The 19,293-nt window shown below is 45.4% G+C and overlaps 1 protein-coding gene across 1 annotated transcript in view; it reads right to left on the bottom strand.

The window, feature by feature from the left end:
- Positions 1–4,611: 4,611 nt before the first annotated feature.
- The window catches only part of LOC121288462 (multiple epidermal growth factor-like domains protein 6), a 54,505-nt gene continuing 39,823 nt past the window's right edge, over positions 4,612–19,293 (bottom strand). The window contains exons 4-6 of the mRNA XM_041206994.1: positions 10,553–10,657; positions 6,743–6,781; positions 4,612–4,751 (exon numbers count right to left, since the gene is read on the bottom strand). Coding sequence (XP_041062928.1) covers positions 4,612–4,751; positions 6,743–6,781; positions 10,553–10,657 — 284 coding nt within the window. The remainder of the gene's footprint in view (positions 4,752–6,742; positions 6,782–10,552; positions 10,658–19,293) is intronic.

Genomic DNA, 19,293 nt, shown 5'->3' with positions numbered 1-19,293 from the left:
AGCTCCAACTGTGTGGGTGGATACCCCATGTCAGTGACTCTAAAGGTCACAGTGGCCCTCAACTCCTGTGCCTCCAGTTATTTCCAGGGCTCAATGGCGGATCTGTGTGGAGTCTCCCAATCAGCTGTCCACAGCTGCGTCAAGCTGGTGAAAGAAGCTCTGTTCAGGCGGGTACTGACATTTATTCTTCACCATACGGACAAGGCCAGCCTGGCTGAGAGAGCCAGAGGGTTTGCAGCAATTGCTAGGTTCCCCAGTGTCAAGGGTGCCATTGACTGCACACAAGTGGCCACCAAGGCACTAGCAGGTCAGCTAGGTGCCTTCGTCTACAGGAAGGGATTCCACTCCATGAGCGTGCAGATAGTGTGTGACCACAGGATGCAGATTCTGTAAGTCTGTGCAAGGTACCCTGGCAGCTCCCATGACGCATGCATCCTCAGACACTTCCAGGTGCAGAGACTCTTCAGTGCTCCAGCCCGACTGGATGGATGGCTGCTGGGTGACAAGAGTTATCCTTGAAGAGCTTATGATGCCTCTCCGCCACCCAAGAATAGAGGCAGAGAAGCATTACAATATGAGTCATGCCTCCACAAGGGCGATGATAGAGAGGACCATAGATCTTCTCAAGATGCACTTCCGATGTCTGGACCGTTCTGGGGGAACACTACAATACCCCGTAGAGTGGGTGTCACTGATCGTGGCTGCACGCTGCGTTCTCCACAATCTGGCACTGGCAAGGGGGCCCCACTGGAGGAAGAGGACCTTGAGACAGCTGCACAGGACACAGATGATGAGTCCAGTAGTGAGTCCGAAGATGAGCATGATGAGGAGAATGCTGAGGGCGTGGAGTCAGGCATCGGTAACCTGCAGGGAGGCAAGGACACCAGGGATGCCTTGATCCAATGTTCCTTCAGCTAGGCTACCAAAGATTAGCTTCAAACACATGCCAGGATTGCCACCTCCATCTCAGATGTCTGAAAGGAGCCTTTCATTTGAACCCAAAGAACACTCAGTGCCTGTGCAATAAAGTTCAGAGCCACCTACATTGAGCATTACATACTGGCGTTCTATCCTCAGGCCATGAAGAAAAAAACACAATTTATGTCATTCTGACAATTCAATAATCTTAACAGAAACGTTTCTGGTATTCTACATCGGACCAGCATACATAAAGTTAATAAAAACAAACATAAAATCACCCATCACCTGTCCCTCTTGTGCTCATGGTGCCTTTAACTTAAGTTTGCAAGTGCTACATCTAGGTGCTCCCCCTTCGCAGGCACCAGCATTGGAGACAGCCTGCTGACTTTGCAGTCTTGTTGGCCTCGATGACCTTGGCAGTCGTCCTCTGGCCAGTGGAGCCTGTGCTGGCACCGCCTGGGAGGGAGCGGCCAGTATCACAGCTGGCATCTCCCCAGTCGCCGCCGCCTCATCAGATAAAACGGTTTCTGACAGAGGGGTGGAGAAGCTGCTGCAGTCATCCAGAGCACCACAACAGAAGCCCACAGCGACAACAGGCAGCTCGTGCGCCAACGTGAGGTCACTGTGGGCTTCCCTGCGTACCACTGTTGGACAGGCACCTTGCTGGGATACTAGGTGCCTCATCCATCTCCCACATGGACACTGACCACCTGAGGTCATTGCCTGTGTGAGGGTTTACAAATCCAAAAGCAACCCCAGGAACCCTTCATTCTGTCCCTGGAGCTGCCTCTCCATGAGAGTCACCACTCTCCATCGATCCACGACCTTTCTATATTGTTGTGGGCAGTCTTCTCCTGAAACAACAGAGGAGCATTGATTAGTCCACCCTGTATCTGCAGAGCCATTGCAGTCTGGCCAACCCCAGCTGATGAGCACCTGACAGGACACTTGCGAGTCGTAGCCCTTGAGCCGCAAGGCACTCATTCCAAGCAGCCAGGGCTCACCCCCTTGGCCATCTCTGGCGTGATTGACAGTTTGCACTCAGACTCTAGCACCGCTGAGGTCCATGGAGACACGGCCAGACCTTAACACATATGCACACTGACCCATGCCAACATGGTACCTACCCTTTCTGAGTGCAGCAGGTCATTGAAGCGCTTCCAGCACTGCACCCAGGAGCACCTCACCACATCATGGCTGCTGACCAGCACTGCCGCCTCCTCCCATACCCTCTTGGTGAGGTGCAATGGCCTCCTCCGCCCATCCCTGGGACAAGGGTGTCCCTCCTGGCAGCCATCTCCTCCTGGAGGACAACGAGGCACTCATCAGAGAAGCAGGGGGCCGAGTGCCCACCCGACCTTCCCCCCCGCCTGCCGTGTCTAGCTGCACTTGGGTCAATCGTGCCAGCTCAGGGAACGTCCTTAAGGGCTGCCTGCGCCACTTTTAAACCAACCGCCAGGTCGCCATTGGACCCGGCGGCCGACAAGCCCCCGGCCCCACACGCCCCTTCCCGGCCAGCGTGGAGCCGCATTTCATGCTAAGTGGCCCGCCAGTGTGAAATTGCAGTCAGGCCCGATCACAGGCGGCAATTTGTTTTGCGGCTGCTCCCTGGCCCGCCTGCCGCGCCTGCCCAACGAAGGGAAAATCCTGCCCATAAGAATCCCCCCTGCAGTTCCTTTGGCAATTATCTTAAATAAGATTTATTTCACCCTATCGTTTCTTTTCATGGAAAACGTTGAAATAATGTCTGATTACTGGTGCAGTGGCCTGTAAAGGATACGTTTCCAAAAATCAAAAATAGCAAAATACATTCGCCTTCCTGTATCCTTGATGTGGTAAAATTAAGGGGGTAATTTTAACCTAACAAGCCCAGTGGGAGATGCATGGAAAAAGCTCAGCAGTTCTGGCAGCATTTGTGGAGAGTTAACATTTCGAGTCCGTATGACTTCTTCAGAGCTAAATAGTAGGAGAAATGTGATGGATTTTATGGTGAGATGCGGTAAGTAAATTGTTCATTTTTTAAAATCCTTTTTACCCAAACCACCCCCCCACCCCCACCACCACTCAACAGGGCCATCTGTCACTTGTTTTTATGTTGTGCTTTCACAGAGTGCTGACCCTTGTTCTGCTATTAACACCTTCTGCTATCTTACCTTTATGCCACTATCAGCACCTTCTTTACTCTTTACCAATACCATTAACACTCCCCTCGTCATGTGTCCATGACATCTTTGTCAATCTCTCCTTAGCTGTCCCCTCTCCCTGACCTTCTATCTTATCCCACCTGCTCCACCCCCCTTTAACAGTATAAAATCCATCACATTTCTTCTTCTCTTTAGCTCTGAAGAAGAGACATGCGGACTCGAAATGTTAACTCTGTTTCTCTCTCCACAGATGCTGCCAGGCCTGTTGAGATTTTCCAGCATTTTCTGGTTTTATTTCACATTTCCAGCATCCGCAGTATTTTGCTTTGCATGGGATTGGGTCAAATGCTGGTTTTACACACCTCCTGATGTTATTCTCTACTGAAGTGACAGAATGAAATGGGGCGTGGTAAAATCGAATGGGGTATAAAACTAGCGTCTGACCCCATTCCATCCATTTCCTGCCAGGTTGGTTAGGTTAAAATTACCCCCAAAGATTAATTTCCTACTTTGACTCATTCTTTGCCAATGGCCTTTAAGCTGTGGAACTCCTAACCTTCCTCGATCTTCCCTTACCCACCTTACCTTGGGGGGATTTGAACCCATGGATGATAGTTTCGGATGAGTCAAGGTTACGTAGGGTGGAATGTGGGAGGCCAGCTGGACAAACATTGGAAAAGTATTTGTTAGAAGACCTGGGAGCAGGCATCCATCATTGACTCTCCTATCTGAGAAAAGTGAGCAATGGAGGAGGGAAGAAGAGAACCCAGAGAAAGACAGGGAGGACTATTAGCCTTTGAACTTGGGTATTTACACTGGAGAAGTCAACGTTTAATCACATCACACTGGGCTATGGGGCACTCATCTTCTGAGGAACACAATGTAAAGGTTTACAAATCCATAGTCAAGCCCTTTCATTTGGAACTATTGAAGCAAACTCTTACTTAGCCTCTTGAGCACTAACCTGATAATTTGCAGCATGATTATCCCCCCTAAACATGTGCTTCAACATGCACAATAGCCTGAAGCAAAAGGCAACAAGTTCAAAGAGTAGGACCGTGGGATTTTCAGATTGGTCAATAATTTTGATACTAAGGGATAAATTCACTTTGCATTTTTAGGAGAAAGAAGTCTCACTCCTTCTTTTCTTGTGAGATGCCTCTAACTGGAGCAAATGCTTGATCCCTTGGCTGGGGAATGATGTCTGAATTAGAAATAAAGAAATGACAAATCCCAAGTATGAAGTTCAGGTTTACTACTTTGCTGGTATACTCATACAGTAGTGTAGGGGTTATGTTAATGGAAATAATAATCAAGACAGCGGAGTTCAAATCTCACCAGGGTGATTTGAGAATGTGAATTCAGTTCAATACAGTAGAGAAGTTATATTAAACTTGTATCAAACCTTGGGTCGGCCACACTTGGTACTGTGGTACAATTCTAGCTGCCATATTATAAAAAGCACTGGAGAGAATGGAAGAAAGATTTACAAGGATAATACCAGGAATATGAGATTATACCTATCAGGAGAGGATGAATAGCTGGTTCACTTTTCTGTTGGAAAAAGAAGACAGGGGGATGACCCCATAAAGATCTTTAAAACGATGAAAGCTTTTAACAGCTTTAGACACAGAACAAGTTTTTCCACCGTGGGATAAGCAAAGTTAGAGAACACAAATGTAAGACCTAGAAATCAAATAGAGAATGCAGAAGAAACTTCTTCACACATGGTGAGATTGGGAAACTGGCTATCATAGGGAGTGGCTGAGACAAATAGTGGAGATGCATTTACACTGAGGCTAGACAAGCATTTAATGGAGAAGGGAAGCAAGATAGGAGACTCAAATGGAGCATAAACACCAGCATGGACTGGTTGGGTGGTATGGCCTGTTTCTTTGCTGTATATTCTATGTAAGTTTACAAAATAAATCTGGAAATAAAAATCAGTAAATGTGACCATGAAGCTATCAGGCCATAATAATCCCAACTGGTTCACCAATGTCCTTTAGGGAAGGAAACCTACCATCTGGTTTATATATGGCTCCAGTCCCGGACACCAACTTGGTAACTTTTAACTGCCCTCTGAAGTGGTCTAGCAAGCCAATCAGTTGTATCAAACTCTCATTTGGTTTCACCACTTCAGGGCAACGAGGGATGAGCAATAAGTGCCAGCCTTGCCAGCAACATCCACATTCCAAGAACGAATAAAAAGCAATAAACAGCTCCCACTTCTGGGGAAGATCACATCCCTTGTGCTGCTCATATTTAGCAGGGTCAGAAAAGAGACTAAGAGGGACATATTTTGACTGTTAATGCAGGAGCCTTGCCAAATGCTCTCCAAACAGCAGTCAGCACTCAAAACCATTACACAATTAGTCAAGGAGATCACTCCTCTATGCCAGTTATTATCGGTCCTAAAAATAACAGGTTTCAACCAGGTTACCAAGCTGCAAATTCCAGAGTAAGTCACACGAGGAAGACCTTTTAGGATAATATGGAGATAATGTTATTGATTTAATAGGGGGCCAATGATAGTTGCAGTTGTGGAGTCAAGTCAGTCATCTGACAGCACACTCCAGATATGTAAGTTATAATGTGCTTTACGTTACTGGTCCGCTTAGTTATAATGTGCCTTATGTTACTGGCCAATTTAGATATAGTACCTTATATTACCAGTCAGTTTAGTTATAGTATGTCTTATGTTGCTGATTGATTTAGTGTACCTTGTACTGACATTAGCTCTACTGTTGCACCAAATCCTTTGTTAATTCTCCAGGAAAGACTGGTCTGTTGACCACTACTGAGTTCTTTTTGATTTCTGTTGCACGGTTAGGGTTTAATTCTCAGGAAATGGCTGCAGTCCTCAGGAGAAGGAGGCAGTGCTAATCACTCCTCTTTTGTTTCACTGTCTATAGGAAATTGTTTCTGCTTAGGGGGCAGTGATGTTAATGTTACACTGGGGCTACTTCATTTCCCAGGACCGGCAATGCCATGGCAACAGAGTGGGTGACTCACTGTAGGCGGACATACCATCTCCGGGGCTGGGCTGGATTAGCTCAGATGATGCTGCACTTGGCAGGGACATAGGTAAAGTTTTTAACTGATGGAGGGACTGAATACAGGCCAGTTAGATAGGCTCTTTGAAATGAATATGGACGATAGGACAGTGGTCATGACTAGAAAGTCTATTGGCAAAGAATAGACAGATTAGCTCAGGGGCACTGCAGATATATTTGTGTCCCATTGATGTTCAGGCTCGGCAGAGACCATAGATCGAACTTGTACCCTCTCTGCTCTGGCTGGATTTTCAAAGCAGGATCGGGAACCTGACACCTGGATGAATTCCGGATCCCAACTCTGCGCTTCAGCTGCCTGGCAAGGGTGATGCAATTTTTAAATGCAAATATTCTAATTGACCAGTAGGCGAGTTCAGCGTTCAATTAGTGGTGCAATGCGCCTCCAGGAAGTGGGAGCTGCCTACCTGGCACCAGTGACAAGGGCAGGTGACAGCCATGTTGGGAGCTGCCTCTGCCTTGCCGATGAGAGTAGGTAGTTCATCAGGTTGCCAGAAAGTCGAATGTGGCAGTAAATGGCCAAGGAGGACATGGTCAGGAGAAGCGCCCTTGCCGGCACCAGTTGGCCCCATTTCAATAAATATCAACCACAAAGAAACTTACTTGGGCCCCCCAGGGAATCTGACAGCTGTTCCAGCTCGCCTGAAAAACATAGATAGTTGCAGTGCTGAACGGATAGGCCCCTTAACAAGCTCTTTAAGGAGCTTAAGGGGCCATTAATTGGCAGCAATTGTGTTTCCCACTTCACCCCCCTGCCAGCCCTTTAAAAATTCAAAGCTGTTCCAAAGATGTCGAGATCCCGAGATGATCTCTGGGACCGCGATTCTGAATTCCCACCTGCACAGGGTTCCACCTCTGTGGCCCATTGAAAAGCCAGCCAGGTAACATCAACCTTGAGTTAATGGAAGCCATGAAGTATGAATTATCAAAGGTCATACTGCACCTCCAAAATCTCATTCCCTCCCTCATCACAGGTGATGTTCCACTCATAGCACATCCGGGCAATTCTGACCCCTTATCCCTTCCGATTCTCATGCCACTGGGCTTTCAGCCTACTTCAGTCCTAAAGTATCTAAAATAGAGGGCAAATGCCTGCATAGAGGCTGAAAGGCCCTCAAACTGAATCTGCATACAGCATTCTGGAAAGACCAACTGCAAAGGAAACATAAGTGCTATGTTCAAATAGCCCTGTCCATGAGAAAATGGAGGGAGAATGAATATTACCTCTCCCTTCCCCAGCAAGAAAATTATAAGCTATACAGAAGCAATCCATGGATGAACAGGGACATCTAAAACATGGGGGCATTACCTTAAAATCAGAGCTTGGCCGTTCCGGGTGATCTCCCCACCACCACCACCACCATGACCACCCCCCCACCGCTCCCCCCCGCCCCCCCCCCCCCCCCTACCCCGCCCCCCCGCCCCCCCACCACCCCCCCCCACCCCCTCCACCCCGCTCCCCCGCCCCCCCCACCCCGCCCCCTGCCCCCCGCCCCCCGCCCCCTGCCACCAAACTGAACTGGAAATCTGGAACTCTTTCCTTCAAAGAGCTGTTGAGGCTGAGGGTCAACTGAAATTTTTCAAAATTAACTAAAATTTAAAGATTTTTGCTTTACAAAACCAAGGCAGGTAAATGGAGTTAAGATACAGGTCAGCTATGATCTAATTTAACAATGGAACAGGCTAGAGAGGCTAAATGGTTGAGTTATGTTCCCAATTTTATATTCCAATGACTAACAGCTCACAGCCTAGGGATGAAGATTACTGAGATAAAAACAAAAAAACTGCGGATGCTGGAAATCCAAAACAAAAACAGAATTACCTGGAAAAACTCAGCAGGTCTGGCAGCATCGGCGGAGAAGAAAAGAGTTGACGTTTCGAGTCCTCATGACCCTTCGACAGAACTTGAGTTCGAGTCCAGGAAAGAGCTGAAATATAAGCTGGTTTAAGGTGTGTGTGTGGGGGGCGGAGAGATAGAGAGACAGAGAGGTGGAGGGGGTTGGTGTGGTTGTAGCGACAAACAAGCAGTGATAGAAGCAGAATATCAAAAGATGTCAACAACAATAGTACAATAGAACACATAGGTGTTAAAGATAAAGTTGGTGATATTATCTAAACGAATGTGCTAATTAAGAATGGATGGTAGGGCACTCAAGGTATAGCTCTAGTGGGTTTTTTTTTATTTTATATAATGGAAATAGGTGGGAAAAGGAAAATCTTTATAATTTATTGGGAAAAAAAAAGAGAAGGGGGAAACAGAAAGGGGGTGGGGATGGGGGAGGGGACTCACGACCTAAAGTTGTTGAATTCAATATTCAGTCCGGAAGGCTGTAAAGTCCCTAGTCGGAAGATGAGGTGTTGTTCCTCCAGTTTGCGTTGGGCTTCACTGGAACAATGCAGCAAGCCAAGGACAGACATGTGGGCAAGAGAGCAGGGTGGAGTGTTAAAATGGCAAGCGACAGGGAGGTTTGGGTCATTCTTGCGGACAGACCGCAGGTGTTCTGCAAAGCGGTCGCCCAGTTTACGTTTGGTCTCTCCAATGTAGAGGAGACCACATTGGGAGCAACGAATGCAGTAGACTAAGTTGGGGGAAATGCAAGTGAAATGCTGCTTCACTTGAAAGGAGTGTTTGGGTCCTTGGACGGTGAGGAGAGAGGAAGTGAAGGGGCAGGTGTTGCATCTTTTGCGTGGGCAAGGGGTTGTGCCATAGGAGGGGGTTGAGGAGTAGGGGGTGATGGAGGAGTGGACCAGGGTGTCCCGGAGGGAGCGATCCCTACGGAATGCCGATAAGGGGGGTGAAGGGAAGATGTGTTTGGTAGTGGCATCATGCTGGAGTTGGCGGAAATGGCGGAGGATGATCCTTTGAATGCGGAGGCTGGTGGGGTGATAAGTGAGGACAAGGGGGACCCTATCATGTTTCTGGGAGGGAGGAGAAGGAGTGAGGGCGGATGCGCGGGAGATGGGCCGGACACGGTTGAGGGCCCTGTCAACGACCGTGGGCGGTCGTTGACAGGGCCCTCAACCGTGTCCGGCCCATCTCCCGCGCATCCGCCCTCACTCCTTCTCCTCCCTCCCAGAAACATGATAGGGTCCCCCTTGTCCTCACTTATCACCCCACCAGCCTCCGCATTCAAAGGATCATCCTCCGCCATTTCCGCCAACTCCAGCATGATGCCACTACCAAACACATCTTCCCTTCACCCCCCTTATCGGCATTCCGTAGGGATCGCTCCCTCCGGGACACCCTGGTCCACTCCTCCATCACCCCCTACTCCTCAACCCCCTCCTATGGCACAACCCCTTGCCCACGCAAAAGATGCAACACCTGCCCCTTCACTTCCTCTCTCCTCACCGTCCAAGGACCCAAACACTCCTTTCAAGTGAAGCAGCATTTCACTTGCATTTCCCCCAACTTAGTCTACTGCAATCGTTGCTCCCAATGTGGTCTCCTCTACATTGGAGAGACCAAACGTAAACTGGGCGACCGCTTTGCAGAACACCTGCGGTCTGTCCGCAAGAATGACCCAAACCTCCCTGTCGCTTGCCATTTTAACACTCCACCCTGCTCTCTTGCCCACATGTCTGTCCTTGGCTTGCTGCATTGTTCCAGTGAAGCCCAACGCAAACTGGAGGAACAACACCTCATCTTCCGACTAGGGACTTTACAGCCTTCCGGACTGAATATTGAATTCAACAACTTTAGGTCGTGAGTCCCCTCCCCCATCCCCACCCCCTTTCTGTTTCCCCCTTCTCTTTTTTTTTTTTCCCAATAAATTATAAAGATTTTCCTTTTCCCACCTATTTCCATTATATAAAATAAAAAAAAAAACCCACTAGAGCTATACCTTGAGTGCCCTACCATCCATTCTTAATTAGCACATTCGTTTAGATAATATCACCAACTTTATCTTTAACACCTATGTGTTCTATTGTACTATTGTTGTTGACATCTTTTGATATTCTGCTTCTATCACTGCTTGTTTGTCGCTACAACCACACCAACCCCCTCCACCTCTCTGTCTCTCTATCTCTCCGCCCCCCACACACACACCTTAAACCAGCTTATATTTCAGCTCTTTCCTGGACTCGAACTCAAGTTCTGTCGAAGGGTCATGAGGACTCGAAACGTCAACTCTTTTCTTCTCCGCCGATGCTGCCAGACCTGCTGAGTTTTTCCAGGTAATTCTGTTTTTGTTATGAAGATTACTGAGTTGATTGAAACAGTCATGTAATTGCGCGGCATATTATCCATCTCTTACAGTGGACCGGGACTGGTTCAAAGTTTTCACCTTAGTTCAATATTCTGAGTTGCAGTCTTCTGTAAATTCTCCCCCTTCCCCTTACTCCCTGAACCCTGGCAATATAAAACTGTTACAACAGAAGTACATGTGAAATGGAACAGGCACTACTGACCGTATTGGCAACGAGGTCCTTGGAATCCCTGTGGGCAGTGACACAGCTGCGACATTCCCTCAATGCACTTGCCGCCATTAAAGCATACTCCATAACTGCAAACAGCTGTAAGACACAGAGGGACCTCCAATTAGATAAAAACAACAAATGTGAACAACACCCAGTTCGCATAGACTTGACCAAAGCAACTTGGTCTCTGTCAATTACCTGTACATTTCAGTTACAATTTCCACACTTGGATCACAAATTCATGATCAGTTTCACTCCGCAGTGCCGTATCGCACTCAATTGTCACCCTGATTCATCTCCCCTTTTGCTCCTTCCCAGCTGTGTTCCTAATTGTCCCTGGTGTCTGAGCTTGCTGTCTTCCCACCTGACAGAACTCTCTCATTTCCTCTTACCTCTTGTCGTGACTTCTGTTAATCTCCTTTCTTGTCCCATTCCTATTAACACGCTGCCCAGTTTTCCTCCTTTCAACCCTACACCAGATATGCAGTTAACAAACATTTGCCAATAAATGACTATTGCTACATATAGCTCCTTGTAAATTGTTATGATCCCAGCTGTTGTTACAACTGGACAAGCCTGATCCCAGGGTGGAACCCGGCTTGACAGATTTAGATACGTGGAGAGTAGCTACTGAACAGAGTCACCAGAGTCAATTCATGAACTTTTAACAAAAGCATAAAACATTTATTCAACAAGAAAAGATTAACTATATTACAATACTCCTTCACCCACAACTATACCTTTACAGATTTGTAAGGATAGCACAAGTTACAAAAACTATCTTATATTCTAATTTTAACAGTAAGTATACAGTCCACATAAACCAATAGGTGACCTGGTCAGACACGCCACACTCTGAAACCAAGTGACAGATGTCACCCAGACAGATGCTATGGATCTCTCCTCAACTTCTCCTAGATGCTTGTCACACTGTGAGCAACCCCTCTCATTGAACTCTGCCTTTCACATGAGGGTTTCCAATCTCCACTTTCCAAGAACTCGCCTTAGAATCTTCCTCCAAACCGAAGCTTTCTCTTAGTCGCCTCCGACAAGCTCCAGGGTTTTGAACTCTCCTTCTGATGTTCCTCTCCCCGGGTCACCAAATACATTCGAGCTTTCCTCCATGCACTCTCTCTTACTGACTCAGCTGTCAACAGTATACCACTGCCTCATATGCCCAAAGCAAAGAGTTACAGACCTTCAGTTGTCTCTTTGGACTTTCTGGCCTCTCACAAGCCTTTATCTCTTTAAGCTGGAAGCCTTTCTCTGCCCCTCACTCTTCACTTAACAAGACCTTTTCCAGGTTCCTGTCCTTCCTTTGATTAGAAGGTCTGCTTGGGACTTTCTCCTGTTCCACTCCCCTGGATTTGGGGACTTTTTACTTTAGCTTGGAATTTGCTATCTGTCCACTTTGCTCCAATCTTTCTCAGGCAGCTACTTTCAACCAATTTTAGCTTGGAACTGGCTCTCTGAGCCTTCTAGGCTGCTTTGGCCTGGCAGCTGTCTTCAAAACCAATTGAATTTCAGATAGCTTCCAAATCAAACTGCTGTTTCTAGCTTCTTCTGTGTGTGTGTCTGGGGGGTGGGGGGCTGCCTCTCTGGAGCCCTGTTACTAGGCAACAGCTCAGTTTCCCTGCTCTTGTTTTTTTTTACCTTAGCTGTAACAGTCATAAAACTCTCATTAGAAATGCAGGCACCTTTTAAAGTGAAATTAAAATTTAACTTGACCTCTTCTTAACACACAGATATAGAAATACAAATTCAAACTTAAACATTAAAGCTAAAACTTATTCCTAACACCCACAAATACAAATATAACTTAAACTATCTCTATTTCCTAACAAAATAAAACACTGCAAAACCAGACAAATTACAGTTTTTACTTCAGTCTTTTTTTCAATAGAGTTTTACTTACTGAGTAACTTGGGTGAGGGAGCAAAATACACAATACCCCTCAAGTGTAATGGGTCTAAATCTATTGTGTCTCAAGTGAGAAAGGTCAAGGCCCGCAATGCACCACCAGGGCTAATGGCTTAAAACCCACAGTCCAACACCAGGGTGAAGGATCAAGACCCACAGTTCAGGACATCACCAAGGTTGGAAATAATAGAAGCGATAAACTAAATTACAAAGCAGGTTTTTATGAAAAGTTGAGAAGTTCCTGAGGAAAGAGGGAATTAGAGGTCTTTATCAGTTAGTTATATTTTCCCAGTGAATCATCATGGCTAACCATGAATCTTCTGGGATTTGCTTGATTACTATAGTGAATTAGGGAGGAGTTTCCTAGAGTTTTTCCTGAAATTGGTCACACGGTTTTTTTTAATCTCCTTTTTTGTCTCCTCCAGAAATCTGCATTGCTAGCAGTTGGGGACGGCAGTGCAGGAGGTAATAACATCTTGTAAGGAAATAGTTAACTCTTTATATTAACTTTAGGTTTTCCAAAACAACAACTTTTATCTGATAAGAACAGGCCACCAAACTCAGCCTTGAAAAAGCATAATTAATGGGAGTTATTCTTGTTAAAAATGAAGTCCAGCTAATTGAATGAGGGAATACTTAGAAACATATGGTGGATTCTTACATTGCCAGAGTAAAGTAAAAGAATAAAGGGAATTGTGTTATAATAGGTTCTTCAGGATATGACAAGACTTGGGCCAGCTAACCCCATTGAGCTTGAAACGTGTAATGCAGTGAATTCTCTGCTAATTTGTTTTACTGTATCTCAAGTATATGAGCAATTATTATTAGTTGTCATTGTATACGTGTAGCTATTGGTAACAACAGTTATCAGGCTAATTCCTATGAAAGTCAATAAATGCCTTTGAATCTTATTATCTTGTGGAATAACATAAACTCATAAAAAACATCCATTCTCTAACAGTCTTAGACATAGCGCAAACATGAAAGGAGTTGGCAATGTTCTTCGTGTTCTCATGTACCAGTTGGCTGCACCAAGCTTGGCTTTCAAAAGCTAACAGACTGTAGATGCAGAAAGGAAGAACGACATGGATGAGGAGCTCAGAAATCTCGAGTCCCTGGGAAAGAATGTGTTTGAGTGGGGGTGAATCTTGATTTTAACACAGCAAGGATGTAGTGAGGAGGAGAAACAGTTTACACTGGTAGGGGCATCAATAACCAGAGACCAGTGGGGAAGAAAATGCGAATGTTTTTTATGTACCAAGTTGGTAGGATCTGGAATGCACTGCCCGAAAGGTTGGTGGAAGGAGACTCGATAGTAACTTTCAAATGGTAACTGGATATATAACTGGAAAAGGAAAATTATTGCAGGGCTATGGGGAAAGAGCAATGGAATGGGACTAACTTGAGAGCTCTTTTAAATTGCTGGCACTGGCACAATGGGCTCAATGGCCTCCTCCTGTGCTGTCTATATCTATGTGTAGAACAGATGGAGTTACAACCTGGGATGAACAAGAGGGAAAGTTAGGCTGGCTACCATAATGTTGGAGACTGAAGGTGCAAGAGAGGGATCACCTGTCAGACAATAATCTTAGTCTTACATTTGCCCAGAAGTACAAGAGTAGCTTCAGAAAATATTCCTCAGGAACAGCACCACCAGCCTTCTGCCTACCTGCTATTTTTGGGAAAAATAAATCATTTTGAAACAATATGTTTCCAATTACAATCCAAACTGCTCTGGCCAAAACATCTCTCATTATATCAAAGACTGCTCGTACTTTTCTCACTTCTTGTGCCCTCACTGCATTCACCTGACTGAATCACTGTCAGTAAATCATTTGATGGAACTTTTGCTTTTTTTAGCTGCTGACCTTCTCTGTCTCCATATTACAATATCAATCCCTTGACTGTATTTGGTTCAGTTTCTGGAGGAGACTTGCTTTCCAATAAAACATACAATTTCCATTGAAATAGCAGCACATAGCAAGGCAAACTGAAATTGTACACTGTCAAAGGCTACTCCAAATCTCTGGCTTAGAAAACATTACGACCAAGACAGTATTTCTACAAACAGAACAGAAAATTAACTCCATTTTGAAATGACAGTTGATTTTACTTGAGGGTGATGACTGTACCTCTGGACCAAAGGAACATCACTGTCCCAACAATCATTTTCAGGACAACTACAGCACAGGTTACATACAGAACAAAGCTTCCACCACATTGTCCCATCAAACTCTCCCAGTGCTGGTGTACAGCACAGGTTAGATACAGACTTAAGTTTGCTCTATATTGTCCCATAAAACACTTCCTGCAGAGTTACAGCATGGGTTGAACAGAATAAAGCTCCCATTACACTGTCCCATGAAATATCCCAGTTCAAATAGAGTATGAGTCAGGTACGGAGTAAAGCTCCCTTTGCACGATCCCATTCTGGTCCCAACTGTAGTAGCCCTACAACTGCCCTAACTGAGATCATCTAACTCAGACCAGGGATCAAAGCCAAGGTCTTCCCGGTCTGTACTGGTACTAGATTAATAAGGCTTCTAAACTTCACAGCAACCTGTTGCATTTTCATTGGTATTTTTAACCTGCCCTCTAACAAAGGCAAGCGATAATTTTATGACTTTGAGCTCTAGGCAGGCGAGGCCCCTTCTGGCAGCACAGAATCGGAAAGTTATCCCAAATCATGTTAAAATGTTGGTATAACTAGTGAGATGCTCAATCTTCCCATCAAGACAGGTAGCATGCAGCTCATAATCAATCATTGTCCTGCTGTACAGATTTGGCCCAAATTTCAAAGGCATCTCAAGGCACAAACACATTCCTGCATGAGATGGCAGTCACGCTGTTAAGTGTTGAATCTGAAGCAGATGGTAATCAGTCAGTTACCATCTTCATGTGGCAACTGAGCCTCCAAGTAGAAATAAATCAATCTTTATACCGCACATTAAGGTTGCTCATTTGCCCTGCACATTTCAACTGGACAGGTATATTGCATAGGCTCACCATAAGCCTTGTACGATGGTGGGATATAACCATACACATAAATAGACACACAAGCATACAAATAAATGCACACACACAAATGTAGACCTGTATAAATATATGTGCACGCATGCACACGCACAAATATAGTCTTGCTCAGACATGCACATATATAGACACATGCGCACAGCCAAAGAGTGCTTAAACTGTTTTAAATTTATAAGTAAATTGCATAAATTTGACTTGTATTCCTTTGAGTATAGAATATTGAGGGGTTTAAAATGTTGAAAGAATTCCATTGGGAGGTAGAAAAAAACTATTTCTTCTCAGAAGCGCTTCAAGAACAAGGGAATGCAATCTCAATATCAGAGCTATGCCATTCAGGAGCAAAGTCAGGAAACAATATTTTCATACAAAGGGTAGTGAAAGTCTGGCATTCTTTCACTCAAAAGGGTGTGAATGCTAGGAAAATCAGAGTTTTCAAGACTGGGATGGATAGCATTTTGTTGGTTGAGGCATCCAGGGATACAGAGCAAAAAGGTGTAAATGGAGTTGAGATGCAGATTAGCCACAATCTAATTGAATGGTGGTTCAGGTTTGAGGGGCTGAATAGGCTCCTCCTGTTTCTAATGTTCCTATGTTTATTATAGCTGTGAATCCCACAGTCCCAAAGGGCCCCTGACATAAAGGACCCCAGCCAAGCTCAAGCTGACTGGGCCACAGATCTGAATAAAACATTTTGGAAAATTAAACTGGGCCTTATCATTGGTGCAACACAAGGGATGGAATGTGTCTCACCAAAAGTGTTTTGACATGGGTTAGTGTTCCCCATCCCTGCTCTTCAAGAAGCAAAATATGGCAGATGCCTGAAACGAAAACAGAAAATTTTGGAGATGCTCAACTGGTCAGATAGCTTCTATGGAAAAAACAGAAAAGTTAGCATTTCAACCAAAGTTCTGAAGAAGACTCATACGGACTCAAATCGTTAACTCTGTCTTCCTCTCCACAGATGCTTTCAGACCTGCTGAGTTTTTCCAGCTATTTTTGTTTTTGTTTCAGGTTTCTGGCATCTGCAGTATTTTGCTTTTATCTTATTGTAACAAAGTGACAAAGTGTCCAGACCTGAAATGTTGGGGAGAATTTTTCCCCTGTCGGGAGGGGGAGGGGGGGGCGGATTGCAGGGGCAGGGCAGGCGCAGACCCGATTGGCACCCCCAATCAGGTCCACGCTGCCATTTTATGTGGGCGGGCCAATTAAGGCCTGCCCAGCGTGACGTGTGCCTGGAAGTGCTGAGCGCTCCCTGTGCGGGTGGCGGGGGTGAGGGGAGGTTTCCCTGAGTCGGGGCCTGCGCTCATTCGCACATGTACACATGACCCCTTACGTGATAGAGTCACATGAGCTGGGACATATTAATGAGCTCGCCGAACTAAAATCTAAATGACTTGCGGTGATGTCAGGACGCACGCCTGACATCACCCCACGTCATCTTACGCCTTTGGCAAGTGGGCCCCGCCCCCCCTCACCAAGCTGAAAACTCTGGCTGTTAACTCCTCTGTTTTTCTTTCTCCACTGCTGACTGACCCACTAAGCATTTCCAGCATTCTTTTTTGATTTTTTTTCCTGCTCTTCAAGACTTCTGAAAGCACCAACAGGGTTCTGCTACCCACACAGCTGTTAAAACCCAATGTTACTGCTTGTGCTGCTCTATCCAATTGTAAAATGGAAAGCTCACAGATCAGTGTCTATTCAAAACAAGCGACAATGTCTCGCGTGCTCTGTCTGAATATACAGAATTGTGATAGAACCTTTCTCCCACTACCTCTAACCCTGCCTGCCCTTTTCACTGCCCTTCCCCTGCCACAGGGGACCTGCTGTCCACCTGGCAAAATGAAAATGAAAGACATGTTAGCAAAATCCAAACTGAAACACTTCCTGCACCAAACAAGAGAAACATGAAGGAATGGTACATTATTTAATATACAAATTTAAATTTCCTCCTTTTGGTGTTTGCCTATCTAACATTAAACAAACAGGGGAAATCTCATCAATCACACAACAAACAGATATCCATTCAGCATCTTCAACTCTGGAGCTAACTATTGTTTGTATCAAACACTGGTTGTGGGTTAAAGATCACTGCAACCTGGTTTAGGAAACAACACCATTAGCATCTGAGGTCCATGCATATAACCTACCATTGAAGTCCTTAAGGATAACAACCAAAACTTTAAGCAATCTAAAGGAACACAGTAAACTCTCCACATTTCAGCTCCATGGAAGCACTCTCTTCGAGTTAGAAGGTTGTGGGTTGAAGTCCCACTCCACAGGCTTGAGCACACAAGTGGATCTGGTATTGAGGAAGTGCTGCATTGTTGAAGGTGCCATCTTTCAGCTGAGATCTTAGTCTGATATTTTGTCTGCCCTCACAGGTCCCTTAAAACATCTGCAGCCACTACTCAAGGAAGGGCAGGGGTGTCCTCCCCAAGTCCTGGTCAATACTTATCTCTAAAATCAACTAACTATCAACAGATTATCCAGTCGTCATCTTATTGCTGATTGTGGGAGCTTACTGTGTGCAAAATGATTCTCACATTTCTTACACTTCAAAAGTCCAAATGACCAAATAATCTGTAATGTTGGTTGAGGGATAAATAACTGCCAGGACAGTGAGGAAGACACCCCTGATCTTCCTCAAAATAGTTCCATAGAATCTTTTACATTTACCTGAGTGGCAGATGGCCCTCGATTTAACATTTCATCCAAAAGACGATTGCTCCAATAGTGCAGCACTCCCTCAGTACTGCACTGAGTGAGCTGGATTACGTGCTTAAGACTCTGGAGCAGTTCTTGGGCCCTTGATATTCTGACTCAGAAATGTGATAGTGTTACCAACGGAGCCACAGCTGACAGAGGCAAAATTTCTGTGAGGGGCAGTTTGCCCCTTAAACATACCCCAGGGTGAATGATTTGGGAATGTTGAGGGTTGACCTCACACTGGTTTCAGTGGTGTTATCAGGAAATCATCGGCAGCACATGCCTCCAATGACAGAACTAGACTTACCTGAGGAGACAGGATAAAGATGGATTAGTGAGGCCCTTACCTCCAAAGAAAAGTGATAACAGATCGAGGGAGGGCAAGGTCTGGGCTAGAGACAACGGTCTAAGAGATCTCCCCAGATCTCCCCTTATACATGATTAGAATTAATCCGCCATTTAAAATTTATTTTCCCACTTGCTTGCTGCAGCACAGAATGTCAGGAGTGTTTGTCCGGACTTCAAACTATGCAGGAACAGAGGTACCTTTATTGTCAGAGGATGTCACTCAGCAGGGCCGTGGGGCATGTGCGTGCTGAGGTATTTGACTGTAGTCAATTGGATTTATGACTAGTTTAATGAATTGTACCCTTGGGTTCAATACAGCTGGACAGATTTACTGCAGTGGGTTTAATGCAATGTGGCATCGAGTGCAGCTTAGGCTCAAAGCAGTGACGAGTTCTGGACTATACCAGCATTTGACTATTACCACTTTTGTTGCTTATTTAACAGAGAAATTTGACAAGAGCTGTCGTTCAATTCATTTAATTGGTTTCCTCTTCACACTATCTTTATTCTGTTTTTCTTCTGCATCCCACCCTACCTTCTCCACAAGGTCCTGATTAATGCAGCAATATCATCCAGCACCTGAACCTCAGGCACTCAACCTACTTATAGTCTGCAAATCACCAATTTCATAACTTGCCATGATGATATTTATACTCACTCTAGGGCACGTCCAGTTTGACAACCACTAGGCTTCTGTTGCTATGATGAGTACAACAACCCTGCTG

The sequence above is a fragment of the Carcharodon carcharias genome, chromosome 15, assembly GCF_017639515.1.
Source record: "Carcharodon carcharias isolate sCarCar2 chromosome 15, sCarCar2.pri, whole genome shotgun sequence".
Taxonomy (NCBI): domain Eukaryota; kingdom Metazoa; phylum Chordata; class Chondrichthyes; order Lamniformes; family Lamnidae; genus Carcharodon; species Carcharodon carcharias.
The sequence above is the reverse complement of the archived record's forward strand: the minus strand, read 5'-3'. Positions and strand labels throughout refer to the sequence as shown.